This window comes from Phascolarctos cinereus, unplaced genomic scaffold (assembly GCF_003287225.1).
Source record: "Phascolarctos cinereus isolate Bilbo 61053 unplaced genomic scaffold, phaCin_HiC Scaffold_726;HRSCAF=1367, whole genome shotgun sequence".
Lineage (NCBI taxonomy): Eukaryota > Metazoa > Chordata > Mammalia > Diprotodontia > Phascolarctidae > Phascolarctos > Phascolarctos cinereus.
In genome coordinates, this window is record NW_027556098.1 from 339076048 (window position 1) to 339096101 (window position 20054).

At 40.2% G+C, this 20054-nt stretch overlaps 1 protein-coding gene across 3 annotated transcripts in view; it reads left to right on the forward strand.

Annotated features, from left to right (window-relative positions):
• Positions 1 to 20054, forward strand: part of TRIM13 (tripartite motif containing 13) — a 55678-nt gene that overhangs the window by 29407 nt on the left and 6217 nt on the right. Inside the window, exon 1 of one of the 3 annotated variants that reach the window (XM_020993674.2) lies at positions 3186 to 3239. The exons of 1 other annotated variant lie outside the window; for it this stretch is intronic. In XM_020993674.2, the coding sequence (XP_020849333.1) occupies positions 3195 to 3239 (45 nt within the window). In that variant the 5' untranslated portion in view covers positions 3186 to 3194. Of the gene's footprint in view, positions 1 to 3185; positions 3240 to 12614; positions 12706 to 20054 lie in introns of those variants that run through there. One more of the 3 variants, XM_020993675.2, reaches the window with a different exon arrangement.

The following is a 20054-nucleotide window of genomic DNA, read 5'->3' on the forward strand; positions in this document are numbered from 1 at the left end:
CAGCAAGATGAGTCTTCTTGACTCCCGGCCTGGCATTCTATCCACCTAGCTTCCCCGGGGAAACTAAGGGAGTGTCTACTTATTGGGGAATGGCTAAACAAATTATTGTATAAGAATATAGTGGTATATTACTAGGCCATTAGACATGACAAAATGAAGAGTTTTACAGGAGACTGGGAAGAACTCTATGAACTATTGAGCATAAAGTGAGCAGAAGGAGAATAAATGTCACAATGTCAACACTGCAAATAAAAAGCAACTTGGAAAGACTTGAGAACTCGAATCAATGCAGTGACAAATCTTGATTCCAGAGGATCAAAGATGAAGCAAGCCACCCATCTCCTACCAAAGCGGGGTGATAGCTTCAAAATGCAGAATGAGACATGTATCTTTGGAGATAGCCAATATAGGATTTGTTTTAGGGCATATTTTATGTATATTTGTTATGAGGGTTTTCTTTTTATTGTTCGTGTGTGTGTGCGGGAGAAGTGAAGAGTGGGAAGGAGAAGAAATAGAAAAAATAATAAAATTAAATTTTGTGGGACGGTATTGTCAGCACTTACATTAGGCTGTAGGCTGCTTTATAGTGTAAACCCCCTAGAAGTCACTTTGCACAGCACCTAGCGAATGCAAATGGTAGTTCATATTTGATGATGGTGATGGTGGTGGTGGTGGTGGTGGTGATAGGAATGACAGGGACCAAAGCCAGAAGAGACAGTGTGAGTTTTTAGCATTTGTTCCCACCCCTACTGTACTAGTTGAGCCTTCCCTACTTTTAGTAGCAAGTTTGCTAGATACCCTTTATCCCATGACTATTATATGCAGTGCCCCACCAGACTTGCACTTTACTGGCAATAACTCCTACCTTACCAGTCCTATTGAATCATACCTTAAAGTCTTTAATCTAGAACGTGAGTGCTTCAATAGGTGATCTGACAAACTATAGTCAATAAACTAATGCATGTAAACAGGGAAGGTTTTAGGATAGGAATTTCAGAAGCATAGGGAAGGTAAGTTTCATTAAGGCTTTGGTCTCTTTTAAAATGCAGCTATCCACTTTAAGCTACTTCTGGTCATGATTTATTTTTTGGTGTGAAACAGTTTTAATTTCTGTCTTGAACTAGGTTTTGCTAGAAGAGGAGAGACTCTGATCCCTACTGAAAGCCAGGGAATCCAAGGTTGGGGGGTGATGGAAGAATGAAGAACAGGGAGGCTAACTAGATTATTTCATACTTTTGTCCTCGAGAAGAGCAAGCCAGTCAAAAGTGAAACCAATTTGTGCATATAAACTTGTACTGGTCTTATTCAAGGATTTATATATTGAGTCCTTTGGTTAAAATTGTCTTCTTGCCTTCATGCTCTATGGTTGGCACGTAGCAGACTAGGCAGTTTGGATCTAAATCATAAAATTTAGAGCTGCAAGAGGCCTTAGAGTCTATTTAATTTAACCCCTTTGTATTATTACTACTATTTATTTGAAAAAGTTTTACTGATGTCCTTTGTTTTGACATCATAGTCATTTCTAGATGTCCCTTCACCTGCCACAGTGAGCTTTCCTTTAAAAAAAAAAAAAGGAAACCAGTTAAGCAAAATTAATCAACTGAGTCTGACACCATTCCTCCCTCTTTCCAATCAAAAAACAGTGGTGTATTTTCTTATTTCTTCTTCGGGACCAGGATTGGTCATTAAAATTATGGAGCAATCTCATTTTACAAAGGAAGAGATTGAGGCCCAGAGAGGTTAAATTACTCACTTTAGATCACATAGGTAGCAACTTGTAGAAGTGAGATTTTCACTCACACATTCTCTTTTCACCACTATGCCTTTCTGATCATTTTTCTTGCTTCCCTTTGCTTGAGGTATGACATGGCATTTCTTCTCTAGTGACACAGATAGGTACACAGTCACATAATGACATGATTGATATTATAAGAGTCTGGCACATTTCTTCTCTAATGGGCATAGTTTATTCATATTGGTTCAGTGCAAAGCATAAGTGTGCAATTTTATGTGCAAAAGCACATAAAACATTTGCTGACTCAATAGAATATTATAAATTATACTATAAAGAAGTGTTGTGTGTCTTAACAGAAGCCAATGAAACAAAAAAGTACATTCTTCTTTGTGGAATCCATTTAGGCACCTGTAATATCTAGCCACTCAGAATCAAATCTCTGTAAGAAGTGCTACTATATTTTATGTAAATCAGTGCTTTCCCATTAAAAGACAGTGTTCAACATTTCAGGATCTCCCAGCCATTGAGAACTACAGAGAATCTTGAGGACCAGTCAGTTTAAACAAGATGCATAAAATAAGGACAAAGTCTTTAAAAATATTTTATTTACATAAATTCAATTCTAGAAAACATGCAAAAGAGCAGAATAAATATGGTTTTCTAAACTTCAGGATTGCCTCAGACCAAACATTTGACACTTACTAGCTGTGTGACCTTGGGCAAGTCACTTAATCCCAATTGCCTAAAACAACAACAAAAAATCCCAACCCCCCCCCAAACTGTGGGATTATTTATAAGAATTCATCAAAACTACTATCTTCTGAGATCAAAGAGAAGTAAACAATGACTAGTGAACTCAAAACTAGACCTTAGAACAAATTACAGTTTTCTCTTCAACCAGTGCAGTTATGTAGTGTTTATTCTTTAGCATCTGAATATATTAGTCAGGCAGTCAACAAGCATTATGTTAAATAACTACTATATGCTAGGCACTGTACTAGGCCCTAGAGGTACAAGGAAAGGCGAAAGGCAGTCAGCCTTTACTCTCACGGGGCTCACAATCTAATGGAGCAAACTACATGCATACAACTATGTTCAGACAAGATGTATACCTGATAAATTGGAGATAAGCAACACAACACATTAGATCAGAAGAGGTTTCTTATAGAAGGTCCTTTTGGTCCTTAAAACAACTGTGGTATGGTATGGTTGAACTAGCACTGGTTGGGAGTCAGAAGACCTGAGTTTAAGTCTGGGCTCAGATACTTAATAGCTGTTTGACCCTAGAGAGATTCTTTAATCCCCTGAACCTGATTTTCCTTATCTGTAAAATGGGTCTAATAATGCTTGCATTCCCTACTTCACGAGGCTTTGTGAGGAAAGTGCTTTGTAAACCTTAAAGCTCTATGTAAATATAAGTAATTGTTGATGTTGCTGGGAAACCCACAAAGTTCTATCAATGGAAGTGTTCGGTAGCTGGCTGAAGGAAGTTTCATTCCCCAAAGTAAGAAGTTCAGTCACTGTCAGTAACTTTATCTAGGTCATTTGAAATGCAATTTCCAGAAGACTCATGTAATTGACATTGTTGAATATTCTAGGAAATGTAATTAATCACTATTAAAAGGACTGAATGGAGAGATTAGCGATTGCAGAAGAGAGTTGGGTTTTACAACTGTAGAGGCATATATACTTTTAGACATAGTTAATAATACCTGACCATTGTACAGTGATTTATACTTGATGAAGAGCTTTATTTAGCACAAAGTATTTTATCTGAGCCTTACAGTTGAATTAAGTTGGACAAGTAGGTCAGATAGTACTTCATAAATAAGGAAACTGAGGTTCAAGTTGGTTATCGAGTGACCTGTCCAAAGTTACACAGTAAGTGAAGCCAGGACGAAAACCCAAGTCTTCTGACTACTAGTTGAGTGTGTTTTCCAGCACACATTAACCCACATGTAGTATAAGCACTAATATGATACAGATATTTAGGTTTTCTGGCACATAAGTTTTCCACAAGAACATAAAATTTACATACATTTTCTACTGGAGATATTTAAGGACATATGCAATGTTGAATTTCCTTTATTAAAGTTTTTGTACAAATTCACAATTTTTTGAACATTTTTAAGGAGCTAAACAATTGAATGTAATTTATCATGCATTGTTAAAATCAAGTAAAAGAAGTTTCCTCACTTTAGTATTGTACACTGCTACCAGGCTTATTTTCCTAAAAGGTTACTTTCACCATGCCACTACCATGTCAAGTCAAGAAGCATTTATTAATTTCCTGCTATGAACTGTTGTAAACACTGGGTATTCAAAGAAAAGCACAAACAGGCCCTCCCCTCAAGGATTTCAAAATCAGAGACAATATGCAAAAACCAAACCAAAACAAAAAACCCAATAACAGCAGCTACACAAAATTAAACTATGTACAAAAAAGATATATACAGGATAAATGAGAGATAACAGAGGGAATGGAAACTGGGAAAGGCTTCTTGCAGAAGGGAAGATTTTAGCTAAGACTGAAAGGAAACCAGGAAATCTGGGAGGTGAGTGACTTCTCATCACCTAGATTCAGCTCCTTAGCTTGTCATTCAAGTCCTTCTATAATATGGCTTCAACTCAGTTTCCCCAATTAAGAACCTTCCTCTATAGCTAGGGTTCAGGCTAGTTAGAACTTTCTCATTTTCCAGAATATGCTGAGCTCGCTTCCTCCTCTGAGCCTTTGCTCCTGCTGCTGTGCTCCCTGGCTTGTACACACTCCCTTCCCATTCTGTTTTGGTGGGAACAGAAAAATAGGAATGGCTTCCCCTATACAGAAGGTCTATCATTCTGTATGTGCCTGTTCTACCTCAGCTTCAGATTTGTTGGCCCAAGCAAAATCTTAATAAAAGTGACCATTTACCATCTTCCCCCTGCTCCATGCTCCAGGGAAGAGACCAGATGTTACTTATTCTATAAATTTCCATTTCTGGTACATTTCCATCCACATCATCCTATTTGAGCCTTTCAACAACCTTGTACATTGCAGGTGTTACAGGTATTATTATCTCCGTTTAAGAGATTAGAAAAATTGAGCCTCAGAGAGGTTAAGTATCTAGCTAATGAGCGTGCGCACATGTGTACACACACACACACACACACACACACACACACACACACACACACAGAGTATTTGAATTCAAGTCTTCCTGGTTCTAAATCCAGCCTGCTAGGATCTAGTCTACACCATATCTGTTGACCTGCTTTCTGTCTCAACTATGCTACTGGGAAGTCAGCTGCACATGCAAACTTTTTGTAATTGGGCCACTTTCCTACTCATGCTACATGTGGAAATCCTCTTTGGCCATTCTCCTTTGAATTGGGTGGAAGCCAGAGAACATGGGAGGACAGAGTTCTTCCTTCTACTTGTTCCTAGGCTTGATAAGAAGTCCCCAACCAACAGCATATGTACTCTCAGATTCTGTTCTAGTAAATGCAATGTATTTTGTTTAGTGGTTTTCCAGGAATTTTTAGCAGAGTTCCTATTTCCTTAGAAAAGGATAATTATCTGAATTTAGGCTAGTCTCTAGAATGCAATTAAGTTTTCCCATCTGAATCAGTACCTAGCCATTATCAGAAATAGCAGAAAATTTGACCAAGGGAAAAAGTTCATTAATTACTTAATCATTTAACAAGTATTTACTAAGGCGCTATCATATACTAGGTGCCAAAGGGATACAATACAAAAACAAAAGAATTCCTGCTCTCGAACAGCTCCTATTCCACGGGAGACAGAGGAAGGGAGATATAATATGTACATGTATAAGTAAATATAAAACATATGAAGTAAATTAAAGGTAATTAGGGGGAAGGCACTAGCAGCTTGGGGGCTGGGGCAAGATGGGCCTCAAGGAGAAGATAATTCAGGGGCAGCTAGGTAGTTCAGTTGATAGAGCACCAGCCCTGATGTCAGGAGGACCTGAGTTCAAACCCAGCCTCACACACTTCACACTAGCTGTGTAACCCTGGGCAAGTCACTTTCTCCCGATTGCTTCACCCCTGCCCCCCAAAAAAGGAGAGGATAATTCTTGAGCCAAGACTTGAAAGAAGCTGGGGATTCTTAGAGGCAGATGTGAGGAGGGAGTTCATTCTGGGCATGGATGACAACCTGGGCAAAAGAATGGAGATAGGAGAAGGCTGTGTGTGAAAGGCAGTAAGTAGAGGCCAGTTTTGGCCAGACGTTAGTGTTCAATGTATAACAAGTCTGTACAGTAGGCTGGAGAGATTCTGGCAATCTGGAATCAGGGAGATACATTCAAAGCCAGCCTCAGACTTCCTAGCTGTGTGATCCTGGGTAAGTCACTCTGTCTACCTCAGTTTCCTTATCTATAAAATGGGGATCATAATAGCACCTACATCTCAGGGTTGTTGTGAGGATCAAATTAGTATTTGTGAAGCACTTTGCAAACCTTAAAGTGCTATATAAATGCTAGTTTTTATAAATGCTAGAGAAACAGATGCAGCATTGTGAAAGAGCAACTCTTAAGACCAGTCTCTGAAACACTCTGGCTGGATGACCCTGGGCCAGTCTCTTAAACTCTCAATGCCAGAGACAGTTAGTTCTCTATGACCATGAGTTATAGAGCTGATGTGGCTGGTAGAGGGGGTTCTAATTGTCATGGGAGAGATATCTCCTCTCTGAGTTCATGTAGTGGGTAAATGCTGCCAACTACTTATTTACTACAATGCAGAAATTATGAAAGTAAAAACCTAGATTTTAGTATTATGCTCAAGATAGGTTCAGGCCTCAGAGAAAACCTGAACAGTCATGAGAGTTCTGACAAGGCTTCTTATAGGCAAAATTACATAAAAATGACAGAGAAATCATTCTTTTACATATTACAATCTTGTACATTCCTCTTAGGCCATTAAAGAGAAGATAGAACCATAATCTTATACTTCCTTCTGTGTGATAAAAGTTGAATAAACTTGGTTAAATAGAATCATAATCTCATTTGTCCCCTAAGGAAACAAATGTCAGACAACAAATTCCATAGGTAAACTAAGTCAGGTTGAAATTTAGAGGATTCACAAATAGGGTGATTGAGGAGGAGGATTCACATGTGGTCAAGGTATCAGAGACATTTGAGATTCTTCCTCTGCTTCTTATCTAAATAATATTTAAGGCTCTTAATTTTTACATCCCATGGGACAGCTTTTGTTCAAGTGATGTTAATATTAAAACAGACTTTTAGTTAACCAAAAATTACAGGAGGATTGGCCCTGAGTCCCAAATAGTAAAGGGAAATAAATTCTCATAACATAATCTAGTTGTTTAATCTAGTTTTTATATCAATGAAATCACAGATCTGATCCCCAAACTTCATTTTAAACTTGGGAGCATTTTTAAAATGTTTCTTTTGGTTTTTATTTTCTGTAAGGGATATTTCTTTTAAAGTTAACACTTAGAAATTAATTCAATTCAATGAGCCTGTATTAAGCGTTACTATATACAAGATGAAGGGGTAGGATCTGAGACTAGATAAGAAGATAAGACACAGGCCCAGTTTATAATCTAATGGAGGGAAAGATAAGCATCCAAATGACTTTGATTAAAGAGAGAGTTCAGGAAGTGCAAAGGGAGAAGTGTAGGCAAAGTACAACGAGACATTTGAAGAGAAAAGATCATTTTTACCTAGGAGAATCAGAGAAGTCAGGCTTCCTAGAGAGAGTAACATTGAAGATAGGCCTTGAAGAAAACGAGAGATTGGAACTGTCTCATCTATGGGAAGTAGACTGCACTTGCAAACTTTAAATGTATGTAGGGTTAGGTTGTAGGCAGGGAAGGGGAGAGCCTGTGCAGGGAGGGGTAGTGTGAAGGCCTGGAGATAGGGAAAGGCAGGATAAGAATGGGGAATGAAGAGATGTCCATTCTGGTTAGAACATAGAGTACATGAGAAGGCTGTACCTGGAGATAAAGCTATTGTTGCATTGGAACCAGACTGTCCTACCCCTGAAAGCTCTGGAGCAGAGGAATGGCTTGATTTTCTGGCTGTTAGAAATGTTACTCTGGCATCAGCATGCAGGAGGAATTGGAAAGGGGACATACTGAAGATAGGAAGACTATTTGGGAAACTATTCAGGGCAATGCTTTGTTACAAGAGAGTGTTCTAATGGGGGAAGGAGAAAAGTCACTGGAAAGTAACAATGATGTTTGAAAAACAAAGCATTAAAACATTTTAAAAAGTAAACAGTTAAGAGGAAATGAGGTCTGTAAAATAAGGTGGAAGTGTAGAAGAGGGATCAGATGCAAGAGGTTTTGCACTGATGAGATTAGGATCAATCAATCAGGAGCATTTATTAAGCACTACCCTAAACATTAAAATTATTAAATTATTTTAAAAACCATTAAATTATTAAACAGTGGCTTGTGCCAGGCACTGCCCTAAACACTGGAGAAACAAAGAAAGCCAAAAAACAGTTCCTGCTTCCAAAAAGCTTACAGTCTAAGTGGAGAAACAATATGCAAGCAATTATGCACAAACAAGCTATATACAAGATAAATTGGGGGTAGTCTCAGAGGTAAGTCACAAAAATTAAGGACTTGGAAAATTTCTTGCAGAAGCTGGGACCCAGGGAAGCTAGAAAGCAGGAGATGATGAAGGAGAGTTTCAGGAATACAAAACAGACTATGGAAACATGGGAGGAATAGCAAGGAATTCAGTGTCACTGGATCTCAGAATACGTGTAGGAGTGTAAGAAGACTGGAAAAGTAGGAAGGAGTCAAAAGACTTTAAAAACCTAACAGAGGATTTTGTATTTTATCTTGGAGGTAATAAGGAGCCATTGGAGTTTACTGAATAGAGGAGTCACATGGTCAGACTTGAGTTTTAGGAAGATCAATTTGACAGCTGGGTGGAAGATGGATTCCAGTTGGGGAAAGACTTGAGACAGGAGACTAATCAAGAGGCTAATTCAGTAGTCCAGACGTGACCCAATGAGAGTCTGCAACCAGGGTAGGGGCAGTGCCAGAGGGGAGAAGGGGGCATATATAAGAGATATTATGAAGGTGGAAATGATAGGGCATGATTGAATATTAGAGGTGAGAGAGTGAGGAGTCAAAGATGACACCTAGGTTGTGAGCCTGGGCACCTGGAAGGAGGGTGACTAGGAAGTTAGGAAGAGGGAAGAGTTTAAGGGCAAAAGATAGTGAGTTCAGTTTTGGAAATGTTGAATTTAGGATGTCTGTGGGACTTCTGGTTTGTGATATCCAGTAAGCAGTTGGAGATGTGAGACTGCAGGCCAGCCAAAAGGTTAGGGCTAGACAAGTAGAGCTGAGAGTCATCTACATAGGGAGATAAGTGAAACTGTGGGAACTTAGGAGGTTACCAAGTGAAATAGGTAGAGAAGAGGGCCCAGGGCATAGCCTTGGGGGAACCCATGGTTAGTTGGTGTGATATGGATGAAGATCTAGCAAAAGAGACAGAGGAGTGGTGATACAGGTAGGAGAAGTAGGAAAGGGCAGCTTCACAAAAACCTAGGGAGAAGAGAGTCATCCATAATGCCAAAAGTTGCAGAGAGGTTAAGAATGATGAGGATTGAGAAAAGGTCATCAGATTTGACAAGAGATCATTAATAAATTTGGAGGGAACCATTTTAGTTGAATGATGAGGTTGGGAGCCAGATTTCAAAGAGTTAAGAAAAGAGTGAGAAGGGGGAAAAGTGGAGGTACCCATTGTAGATGGCCTCAAGGAGTTTAGCCACAAAAGGGAGAAGAGATATAGTTAGTGGAGAAGGAATAGTCAAGTGAAAGTTTTTGAAGACAGGAAGATTTGGTCATGTTTGTAGGCAATAGAAAAACAACCAGAAGACAAAGAGATTGAAGATTTGTGAGAGAGAAGGGATGATAGAGGGGCAATCTGTTGGAGAATGAGAAGCGAGCAAGATACATGGTTGCTGTTGGGGAGAGAGGAGGAGATTCTTGAGGACACAATGTTACTGAAACCAAGAGAATAAAGTTTCCCAAAGAAGGGAGTGGTGTAAAGTTTTGAGTTCAGTTTTGGTAATTTACAGTGTACAGTATCAAATAGTGCAGAGAAGTCAAAAGGACACTGGACTTGTTGGATTCTCAACTTCTCTGCAGCTTTTGATTCTGCTGATCCCCCTCTTCTCCTTGATACCCTCTTCTCTCTAGGTTTTTGAAACACAACTCTCTCCTGGTTTTCCTCTTGTCTATCAGTCTCCTTGACTGGATCTTCCTCCAGGTCAGGCTGTTTAACTGTAGTTGGAAAGGAATTCAATTCACTCTAAACTACTGCATTCTGTTCTCAGTCCTCTTCTCTTCTCCCTCTGTGTTGCTTCACTTGACAATCTCATCAGCTCCCATGGATTTAATTACCATCTCTTTGATAATGGGGCAGCTAGATGGCACAGTGGATAGAGTACCAAGGAAGATTTATCTTCCTGAGTTCAAATTGGCCTCAGACATTTACTAGCTGTATGTCCCATGGCAAGTTACTTAACCTTGTTTGCCTCAGTTTCCTCATCTGTAAAATGATCTGGAGAAGGAAATGGCAAACCACTCCAGTATCTTTGTGAAGAAAACCCCAAACGAAGTGATGAGAAGTTGGACTTGACAAAACAACGATGATGGTGATTCACATCTACCTATCCTGCTCTAACCAATTTGCTGTGCTCCAATCTTGTATTTCCAATTGCCTTTCAGATTATCTCGACCTGGATGTCCAGTAGACATCTCAAATTCAATATGTCCATGCCAAACTCACTCCCAATCTGTTAGGCTTACAACCAATTTTAAGTGTCATCCTCAATGTTAACTCACTATCTCTCATCTGTTACATCCAATCTTTTGACAAGATTTATCCATTTCACCTTTGCAAAATCTCTAGAATACAACCCCTCCTCTTCTTTGACACTGCCACCATCCTGGTGCATCATCACTTGTAATAGCCTGCTGGTGGGTCTGCCTACCTCAAGTCTCTCTACTCCAATCCATTCTCCATTTATCCACCAAAGTGATTTTCCTAAAGTGCATGTCCAACCAATGTTACCTCCCCACTGAATACACTCCAGTGGTTTCTATCGCCTCCAGATCAAATACAAAATCCTCTGTTTGGCATTCAAAGCCCTTCATGACCTTATTCCTTGCCACATACTCTTCAATCCAGTGACACCGGTCTCTTTGCTTTTCTTCAAACAACACAGTCCATCTCTCAACTCCAGGCAATTTTTTTTTTGGCTGTCCCCTTGCCTGGAATTCTCTCCCTCTTCAACTCTGCCTACTGTCTTCCCTGCCTTCCTTTGGGTCCCAAGTAAAATTCAAACTTCTATTAGGAAGCCTTTTCCAAACCCTCTTAATTCTAGTGCCTTCCCTCTTTTAATCATTTCCTATTTTTTCTTTATGTAGCGTCTCTCCGGCTAGATTGTGAGCTTCTTGAGGGCAGGGACTGACTTTTGCTTCTTTTTGTATCCCCAGAACTTAGCACAGGCCCTAACTATAGTTGGTACTTAATAAGTGTTTATTGATTGACTGCTAATGACCTTAGAACTATTTTAGTAGGACTAGGAATGGAATTCAGATTACAAGGGGTATGAATGAGTAGTAAGGAAATGGAATCCATGAGTGAAAATTACTCTCTCAATGATAATTTTCACTGATATCAAGGATACTTTTAAGCAGTTGTAAAAAGCAAGATAACTGGTCTTCAGAAATTATAGTTCTATAATGTTCCTCCCCTATAAAAAGTCCTACTCACCCTTTCAGGATCATATCAAATAATATTTCCTTTGTTATTCTCTTTTTTCTCTTTTGTGTTCCTTTCTAATGACACTTGTCACATTTTCCCTCCTCTCATCTCTTGAATTAGAAGCTTCTTGAAGGCATCCCTGCCCTGCCCCGAGTATGTAGCACAATGTAGTAGAAGAAATCTTAATTAATTTTCGAATTGGGAATAGTCCCTACAACGGAGGTCAGATGTCACAATCAAGAAAGAAGGATACAAGTTGGGTGCTTTATGCAGGGTTAAGGGTGGGTTTATACAGCTAATTTCTTGCGCCCTCTGTCCTTTTTCTCCCTTTCAAGAACATCAGTTCATTCCCAAGTACGAGTTTTAGTGTTTTTACTCCTTGGGTCGAATTCAGCCCTTGAAAGTAACTGGTTCACGAAACTGGGTTTAAGCTCAGTTAACGTCAGCTTTACATTAGACCTCGCCGGACCTTCCCTTTTGGGGAGTTAGGGGACCTCGGTCCCAGCCTCTTGTTCCGTCTCCTCCAGGAATGGGAGGGTGCTGCAGGAGGGAGGGCGGGGCGCCCCCTTCCTGCTCCCCGGGGTCCGGGGCAGGCACTCCGTCTTGAGAGATGCAGGTGAAGCGGTGTGAAGGGTTGGGCTTTTTTTTTTGTTCCTAAAAATAAAACGAACAAAAAAAAAAGTACAACAATCCAAACCCAACCGTCTCGGAGCCCACTGGTTTGACTGGGAGACTTTCTGCTCCTGCTCTTCGAGGGATCTCAGTGCGCCGCTTCTTCACGCCCGGCCTAGGGGCTCGGGGATGCCTCCCCCGCCGCCCCGCCCAGGAGGCCCCAGGTACCTCCCCTCTCTTTGCACAGCACGGAGGCGGGCAGAGCACCCGGGCTGGCCCCAGGACGGAGAAGGGAGGGAAGGAGGGAGGGACCTGGGGAGGCCCGAGAGAGCCACCTCCCCCGCCCCCCACGGCCCTCCCCCCCACGGGACGGGCGAGAGAGGTGGAACAAAGGCGAACCATTTCTGCTGCTGCGGCGGCGGCTGCAGTGCCGAGGGAGGCCGGAAGGCGGGCCGGCCACCAGGGCCAACCTCCCCGCGAGTCCATTTTGTGGCTGAAGCCGCCGCGCGCCTGGGAAGCGCAGCTGCGCCACTCGGGTAGCTTGAGCCCCGGCTGCTGCTGCTGCTGCTGCTGCCGGCACACGCACCCCACGAGCAGCTGCAGGTCGGTCTGGGGAGAAGGGCCGGGTTCGGGCGTGGGCTGGTCCGCGCGCAGCTCCGCGTGCCTCCAGGACCGGAGGAAGGGATGGGGGTACCTCTGGCCGAGGTAGTGGAGGAGCTGTGGACACTGGGGTCTTTGGCCAAGGCCCATGGGGTTAGGGACTCAGACTACAGAAACGTGTCTTTGTGCCCCAAACCCTGGTGCTTGGCCTGGCTCCCGGCAGTGCCCGGGAGCTAGAACCGCCACATAACCGAACAGGGCAGGGAGGGCCGAGGCTGGCCAGGGCACGGGGCAGGTCGGTAGGTTACAGAAGCAAGGGTTGGAAAGACGCTAGAGGTGGGGGAAAAAATCAAATGGAGGGTGAGTCCGGCGTCTGGCTTTGCCTCTGTCCATGCTCCAACAGGCTGGCTTTCTTTATGGAGTAGACTGAAAAACCACCTGGGACTTAGTGTAAGGGCCTAGGTGTCCCTTCCTCGCAGGAAGCCCCTCATGTGCGTGGCTGGCTGGCTGCCTGGTGAATAAAACCAGACTACTCAGAGAGTTTGTGTGCCTGCTTTATAAACCTTTCAGCACAACGGACTGAAACAAAACTGTACTTTCTCCATGGTCAAGACCCATCTTTCTTTTCTCCTCTCATCCTCGGCCACATATCCTTTTCAGCCTAGGCTCTTACTGCCGAGTCCTTGTTCAACGCCTTTTCTGCTTGAATCAGGTCTTTGCCCTTTTCAGGTTTTGTGATTTCAGCAGTGGAGGGCTCCAGTTTATTGCATTTTGGAAGCAGAGGGGAGGGCTTTTGGCTTACAGTAACTGGGATTATAGATTTTAAAGATTAAAGAGAGCTTAGAGGCCATATAATCCAACCCCTTCATTTTACAGATGAGGAAACTGAGGCACAGATAAGTTAATTAACTACCCAAGATCATATAGAGAACTGGAATGTGAATCTGGGTCTGACTACAAATTCAGTGCTTTTTGAGACCCGTTCTAATAAGATTCTCTTTTATAGCTTGTCTGGGCTTTCTTGTCCAGTAGATTTTAAAACACCTACTTTGCTGCAGTGTCTGTGGAATAAGATTGGCTTGATGGCTGATTTTTTACTTTTATCACCTTCCAGCTTTACCTTTCTTATCTCCCTCCTCCGCTGCATCCTGGTTCTGGGTCGATCTATAGCCATCACAATAACATTAGCTTACCCTCAACATGGAAAACTTTATAGGTACAAAACACTTTGCGAGGTTATTGATATACTTAATAATAATGCTAATAATAGCTACATTTTCATAGTAGTTATGGCTAAAAGTATTTTATACATATATTAGTTCATTTGATCCTCATAATAACCTTGTATGGTAGGTTAGACCAGACCTTTCTATGGTGTAGAGAAGGCTTTAAAGTTGTGCTCTACTCTCTTTCACATATACTTGAAAATATAATCTCCTGTATTATTATTATTGTTGTTGTTGTTCATCAGAAGACACTTATCATCAACATCCAGGTCACTGAGCATAATTTTCAGACCTTAAAAACATGTACATTTATAAAATTAATAGTAAAACTTCTCTTTCCTGTACTCCCCTTTCTTCCTTGCATTTTTTTGGGGGGGAGCAATCAGGTTAGTTAAGTCTTCTGATTCTAGGTCCAGTGCTCTGAGTAGTTAAAACCATAATTTATTCTTTACCTAGGCACATTTCTCTTTATTTAGACTTGGAGAACTTGTCAGTTAACTGGTTATGTTGGGCTCTCTCTCTCTCTCTCTCTCTCTCTCTCTAACTTCCTCTTGCTCTCCCCTTAAAAAAGTGGTTCCTGCCAGCTGACTGGATTCACCCTACCTGTCTATCTGCTCTCATTTCCTGCTGTAACATTGGGTTGTTCTCTTTAGTTCTCACCCAGTCTTATGTCCCCCTGTCCCTGGTCCTTCTGTCACAGAATCTTTGTCCAAAATGTCCCATAGTCATTTCTGCTCTCTGCCATAGTGCTCATTTTTGTCCCTTCTTTAAATCACAGCTCAAGGGTAAAATTGTCTAGAACTATACCTTACTTAATGCTTCCCATTCTCCAAATTATCCTAAAGTCACAGATTTTTAAAGCTAGAAGGGGCCCTAGAGATAATCTATAGAATCGAATATTCTCATTTTATAGTCATTTGAGTGCCTAGTCCCTTTGTAATATGCCAATAACAGTGCTGAACTGGTTGGCAAGTTGTAGAACCTGGATTCACAGATCTCAAAACTGGAAAACTGGAAGGGGTCTTAGAATTGCTTAATCCTTACCCAAAGAAGCAAGAATCCTCTCTCCATTAAACTGATAAATGGTCATTCAGTCTTTGAAGACTTTCAGAGGGGCAGCTAGGTGGTGCAGTGGATAGACCACCGGCCCTGGATTCAGGAGGACCTGAGTTCAAATGCGACCTCAGACACATAACACTTACTAGCTGTGTGACCCTGGGCAAGTCACTTAATCCCATTGCCTAGCTCAAAAAAAAAAAACACCGAAAACAAAAGACTTTCAGAGAGAGAGAAAATCCACTAACATGCTGGGGTAGCCCATTGGTTTGGAGTAACTAAAGGATTTTCCTTATATTAAGCCTAAATTTGCTTCTTTTCAGATTCTTCTCCTTATTCCTAGTTTTATCCTTTGGGGCCAAGAAAAACTAATCCAATCCCTCTACCAGCAGAATGTAAGTTTCTTGAAGACAGGGACAATTTTTTTTTTAATTCCCAGGGCCAAGAATGTAGTTAGTTGGTGCTGAAATTATTGAATTGAATTAAATTCTTTGACAGCTCTTCCAAAACATGAAGACAGCTATTTCCTCTGTTCCCCTGCCAGGGTCTTGCCTTGTATAGGCTAACCCAGAGGTGGGGAACCTGCAGCCTGGAGGCCGCATGTGGCTTTCTAGGTCCTTGGGTGCAGCCTTTTGACTGAGTCCAGGTTTTACAGAACAAATCCTTTTATTAAGGGGATTTGTTCTGTGAAGTTTGGATTCAAAGGGCCACACTTGAGAACCTAGCAGTTTCCCCACCACTGGGTTAATATTCTATTCCTTCAACTAATTCTCATATGGGCACTCTTAGCATATAATAGCCTTGGTAAATGTGGCAGCCAGAATTGATGAGATCCATTTGGGGCAGAATTCAGCAGGATGGTCACATCAGTAGCCCTGGACATTACACCTCTCAATGCAGTCCAAGATCACATTAGATTTTTTTTTTGGCTGTTGTATCATATATGTAGACAGTAGAGCTTATGGTCAGATTGGCCAGTACTGTCTGGCTTCCTTTCCCTCATTTTATGAAATTGACTTTTTTTTAAACTCAAGAGTAAGATTTTACATTTATCCCACTAAATTTCATATTACTAGGTTTGGCTGAATGCTATAGAGTGACTGTCAAGATCTTTACAAATTTTGACTGTGGTCCATTGTGTTAATTATACATAACTCTTAGCTCCTTGTCTTCAAATTTGATAAATATATCATCTAAGCCTTTATCAAGACATTGGCAAAAAAGGTTAAATGGCATAAGGCCAAGTATAGCTTTCTAAATCCCACCTTATCTATAACTAATATATCCTTGGGTAAGTCACTTGACCTATCAAAAAATAAAATGAAATTGATTATATCTTTAAAAAAAAATAAGGCCTGTGATTTCAGTGTTGTTGGGAACTCATGCTGATTACAACTGCTCTGTAGCTTTTAGTCTTAGAAACTTGCTTGGGGGCACTGAGAGGTTAAGGACATGTCACACAAGACTGGAACTTAGGTCTTCCCTCCTCCAAAGCTAGCACTCTGGCCAGTACACCAGGATTCGTAAGTTACCTTTTTTAACTTGTATTTGATCAAAAGATCATAGATATAGGTCTAGAGAGGGACTAAGTTGTTTAGTTCAGCTCCGTCATTTTATCGATGAGGAAGCTGAGGTGGGGAGAGAATTACATGAGGTCTTGTAAGTGCCTGAGCTGAGGTTTGGATTCAGTTGTTCGGAACTCCAAATCTTGTGCTCACTGTAGCTGTACCACACCCACTCGCTCTGTTACCACTGGGTCTGCCAGAATACCGAATTTTCTGATTTTAATTTTCGTGCTAGAAAGATTTGATAGAGTTTTTGTCATATTGTCTTTAGAAAGGTAATCCTCCCATCTAAAAGATGTGAAATGAGGACCCAGATCTGGTGTATAGCCTTGCACTTTTTCCAATATTTAACCAATGATAGATATCCCTTGTCTGCAGAATAGTTGCATTAGCAGAATGCCTGGCACATGATAGATGTTTAATAAATATTGATTGATTAAAGTCAGTCATAAAGCCATTCTCTGTAATGTGAATCTTCTTTTTCCATGACTTCAATTACACTGTTAGATACATTTCTAGGGAGAAACTGAGTTAGAAATTTTGGGTGAGGACAGTTTAACGGAGCACAGTAAAGCCTGCAGATTAGTAAACCACTTCTCCTTTCTTGTATTTTGTAGCACTTTCCCAATACTGGCTTCTCTCTCTCTCTCTCTCTCTCTCATTGCCCTCATTACTTATGCATCACCCTCTATCTTTGTGTGTGTGTATACACGTATCCATATACATTTAGATATCTTTGTATATGCATACATTTAGAAATGCTTTAGGATTTATAAAGTGCTTTCCTCACAGCTATGAGGCAGGTAGTACCATTACATCTGGAGGATGATTTAATTGAGGCTACAGAAGGTTAAGTGACTTCCAGTGTCATCTGGCAATAGAGTTGAGACAAAGAGGTCTGCTCATGTTAACTCTGGGGATCTTGCCACTGCCCTACACTACACTGCTGTCCTGATACACTGACTAGTATTTTACAAGGGACTTATACACATCTGACTGCCATGCCAAAGTCATCTCAAGTGTTGGGTATAATTTTGGTGGTTAATACTTCTTTCTATCATAAAATGTCTATTAAGCATTTATTTACAGTAAGGACCAAGACGGTAACAAAGGAAGCTATTAATCTATTATGATATAACTGTTATAAGTATTTTTGAAAGCTATCTTATCTGCCTCACATCTGAGTTTATAGTACTTAACCATCTTATCTGCTTATTATAATTTATTTGTATTTTATTTATCTGTGTTATTGTCTTATCTCTTAGCACACTGTAAACTCATTGCAAGGGACTATTTCTTATTTGTCTTTGTATCTTCCTGGCTTCTGTCACTCTGTGTTACACATAGAATTTTTAATGCATGTTTGTGGAATGAATAAGTGAATGGTTGCTTAAAATGCAAAGCAAGCCCATGGAAACCACAACATCATAGGTTAAAGTTGGTTATGTGGGTTTCTCTTCTACCAAAAAAGTTATATGTAGTCATGGGAAAGAAAATGTATTTGCCTATTTCACCTTAACACATTTAAACTTTAGCTGGAAGAAAAAAAGTAAATGGAAAACATAGAACTCTATTCATAGAACCTTAGTGGAAACCAGTAATTTTAACATGCACTCTTGTATAGTGAACAAGTTAAAACTTTAATTAGATATTCTCTATGAGCAGGTTAGGATAAAGATTCAGTGGTTATTTGATGAGGGTTATGGGGGGCTGGGGAGAGAACTGAAAATATTTTTGTTATATTACCCTGTCATTTTGTCTACATGTGTAGACATGTCTACATAGATAAATAATTTCTTCAGACTTTACACATCTTGGCAGGAATGCAAAACCTTTTTAGTCCCTCACAAATTTCATAAATTTGTAAATTCATGTAAATTATTGAAGTAGAGACATCTGACCTATTCGATACCCTTACCCTGGCTTTACCTTGCATTTCCTTTTCTAGATTCATAGGATAACATTCTGAATTACTTTTATCAAGTTACACTGGAAAAGGAAGAGAAAAGAAATAAAAGAATGAAAGAACGATTAAGAAGCAAAGTAGAGGAAGGGCAGGAATGGGAGAAAAGCAAAAGACTGAATGAAGTTGCACTGAGAGGATGAGATAATAGGATTGTGAAAAAAGGGAGATTAGGTGGATAAAAAGTGATAGAGAGGAAAGTGATAAACAGAAGAGAATCAGTTGAGCGTTTACATAGTCAGCAAAAGTTAGTTTTTATTGTTATTTTTAAATAACATCTCCAAGTATTAACTCTTAATCATAAATCATTTTCTCTCTCCAAGCTTACCAATTATTGACTATTTCTAAACTATCTGATTAAACTCAGCTTATTTAGGGAGATCTTTTTAGGTATTCTAGATATTAGTATTGAATTTGAAACTAAAGTTACTAGACTATGAATGCAGAGAAAGAAATGGGTGTTAAACTGCTTACTTTTTAAGTAATTCTAAAAATCATTATTTGGAGTAGGATCATAGCTTCAGAGCTAGAAGGAACCCTTATTTTACAGAATAGTTGTGACTTGCTAAGGTCACCTAGGGAGTAAGTGGAAGAGTCAGATTTGAACCAAAGTCCTCAGACTCTAAATTTACTGTTGTTGTTTTTTTTTTCCTTTCCATTATACAATCTTGTAAAATACATCCAGAATACTCTAGCCCAGCCATAGTGTATCTGTGGGACTTCAGAGTAGGTGATCCTTCCATATTACCTTTTCTTGAGCCCTTTGTATCAGAATTATGTCAGAAATGTCTTGGTAATGTTAACTAGTATTCATTCTAGGAGAGGCAGCAGTGGATGGAGTGCATGGAGTGGATGGAGAATTGGCCTTAGAGCCAGGAAGACCTTAGTTCTTACAAGTCTTACTTCTGACACACACTAGCTGTGTTTCCTGTTTTTACCTAATCTCTCAGTGCTCAGTTACCTATCTAAGATTATTAATTGCAGAGAAGGTGGTGAAGGTGCCATTGTAGAGGACTTTTTTCATTGGCAGTTCCCTGTGCCAATGAAGTCACAAGTTTGATTTCTGTCCCAGTTCCTATCCTTTCACTCTAAAACTATAACAGAAAAAAAATGAAGTGAGCTACTATCCAGCATGGATGCATACAGAACTTTTAGCAACTATTTGTACTAGATATTTAAAAAAATCAGTGCTGAATTCTAACATACTCTTCTGATTCCTTTTAATGAAATGAACTTTGAGGTGTGACCTCCTCTGACACTTGATACTTTATTCTTTGTTCAGTTTGTATTTGTACTTTTCTTTTCAATTTAGTTAAACCATTTAACAAACACATTATTTTTTCTTCAGGCTATTTGATCAAAAGCAAGCCAAAATTCTGATTTTATCTGCGCTAATAATATTCTTGAAGGAAGTTTGGGAGGTGGAGGAGGCTATGCCAGCTTTTCCCAAAATGGAAAAGCATGTGTGCGAGCATGGATGCAGATTGTGTGTTTGTCACCTGGTGACTGGCTTACCTAAAATCTGAGAAGCTCATCATTTGA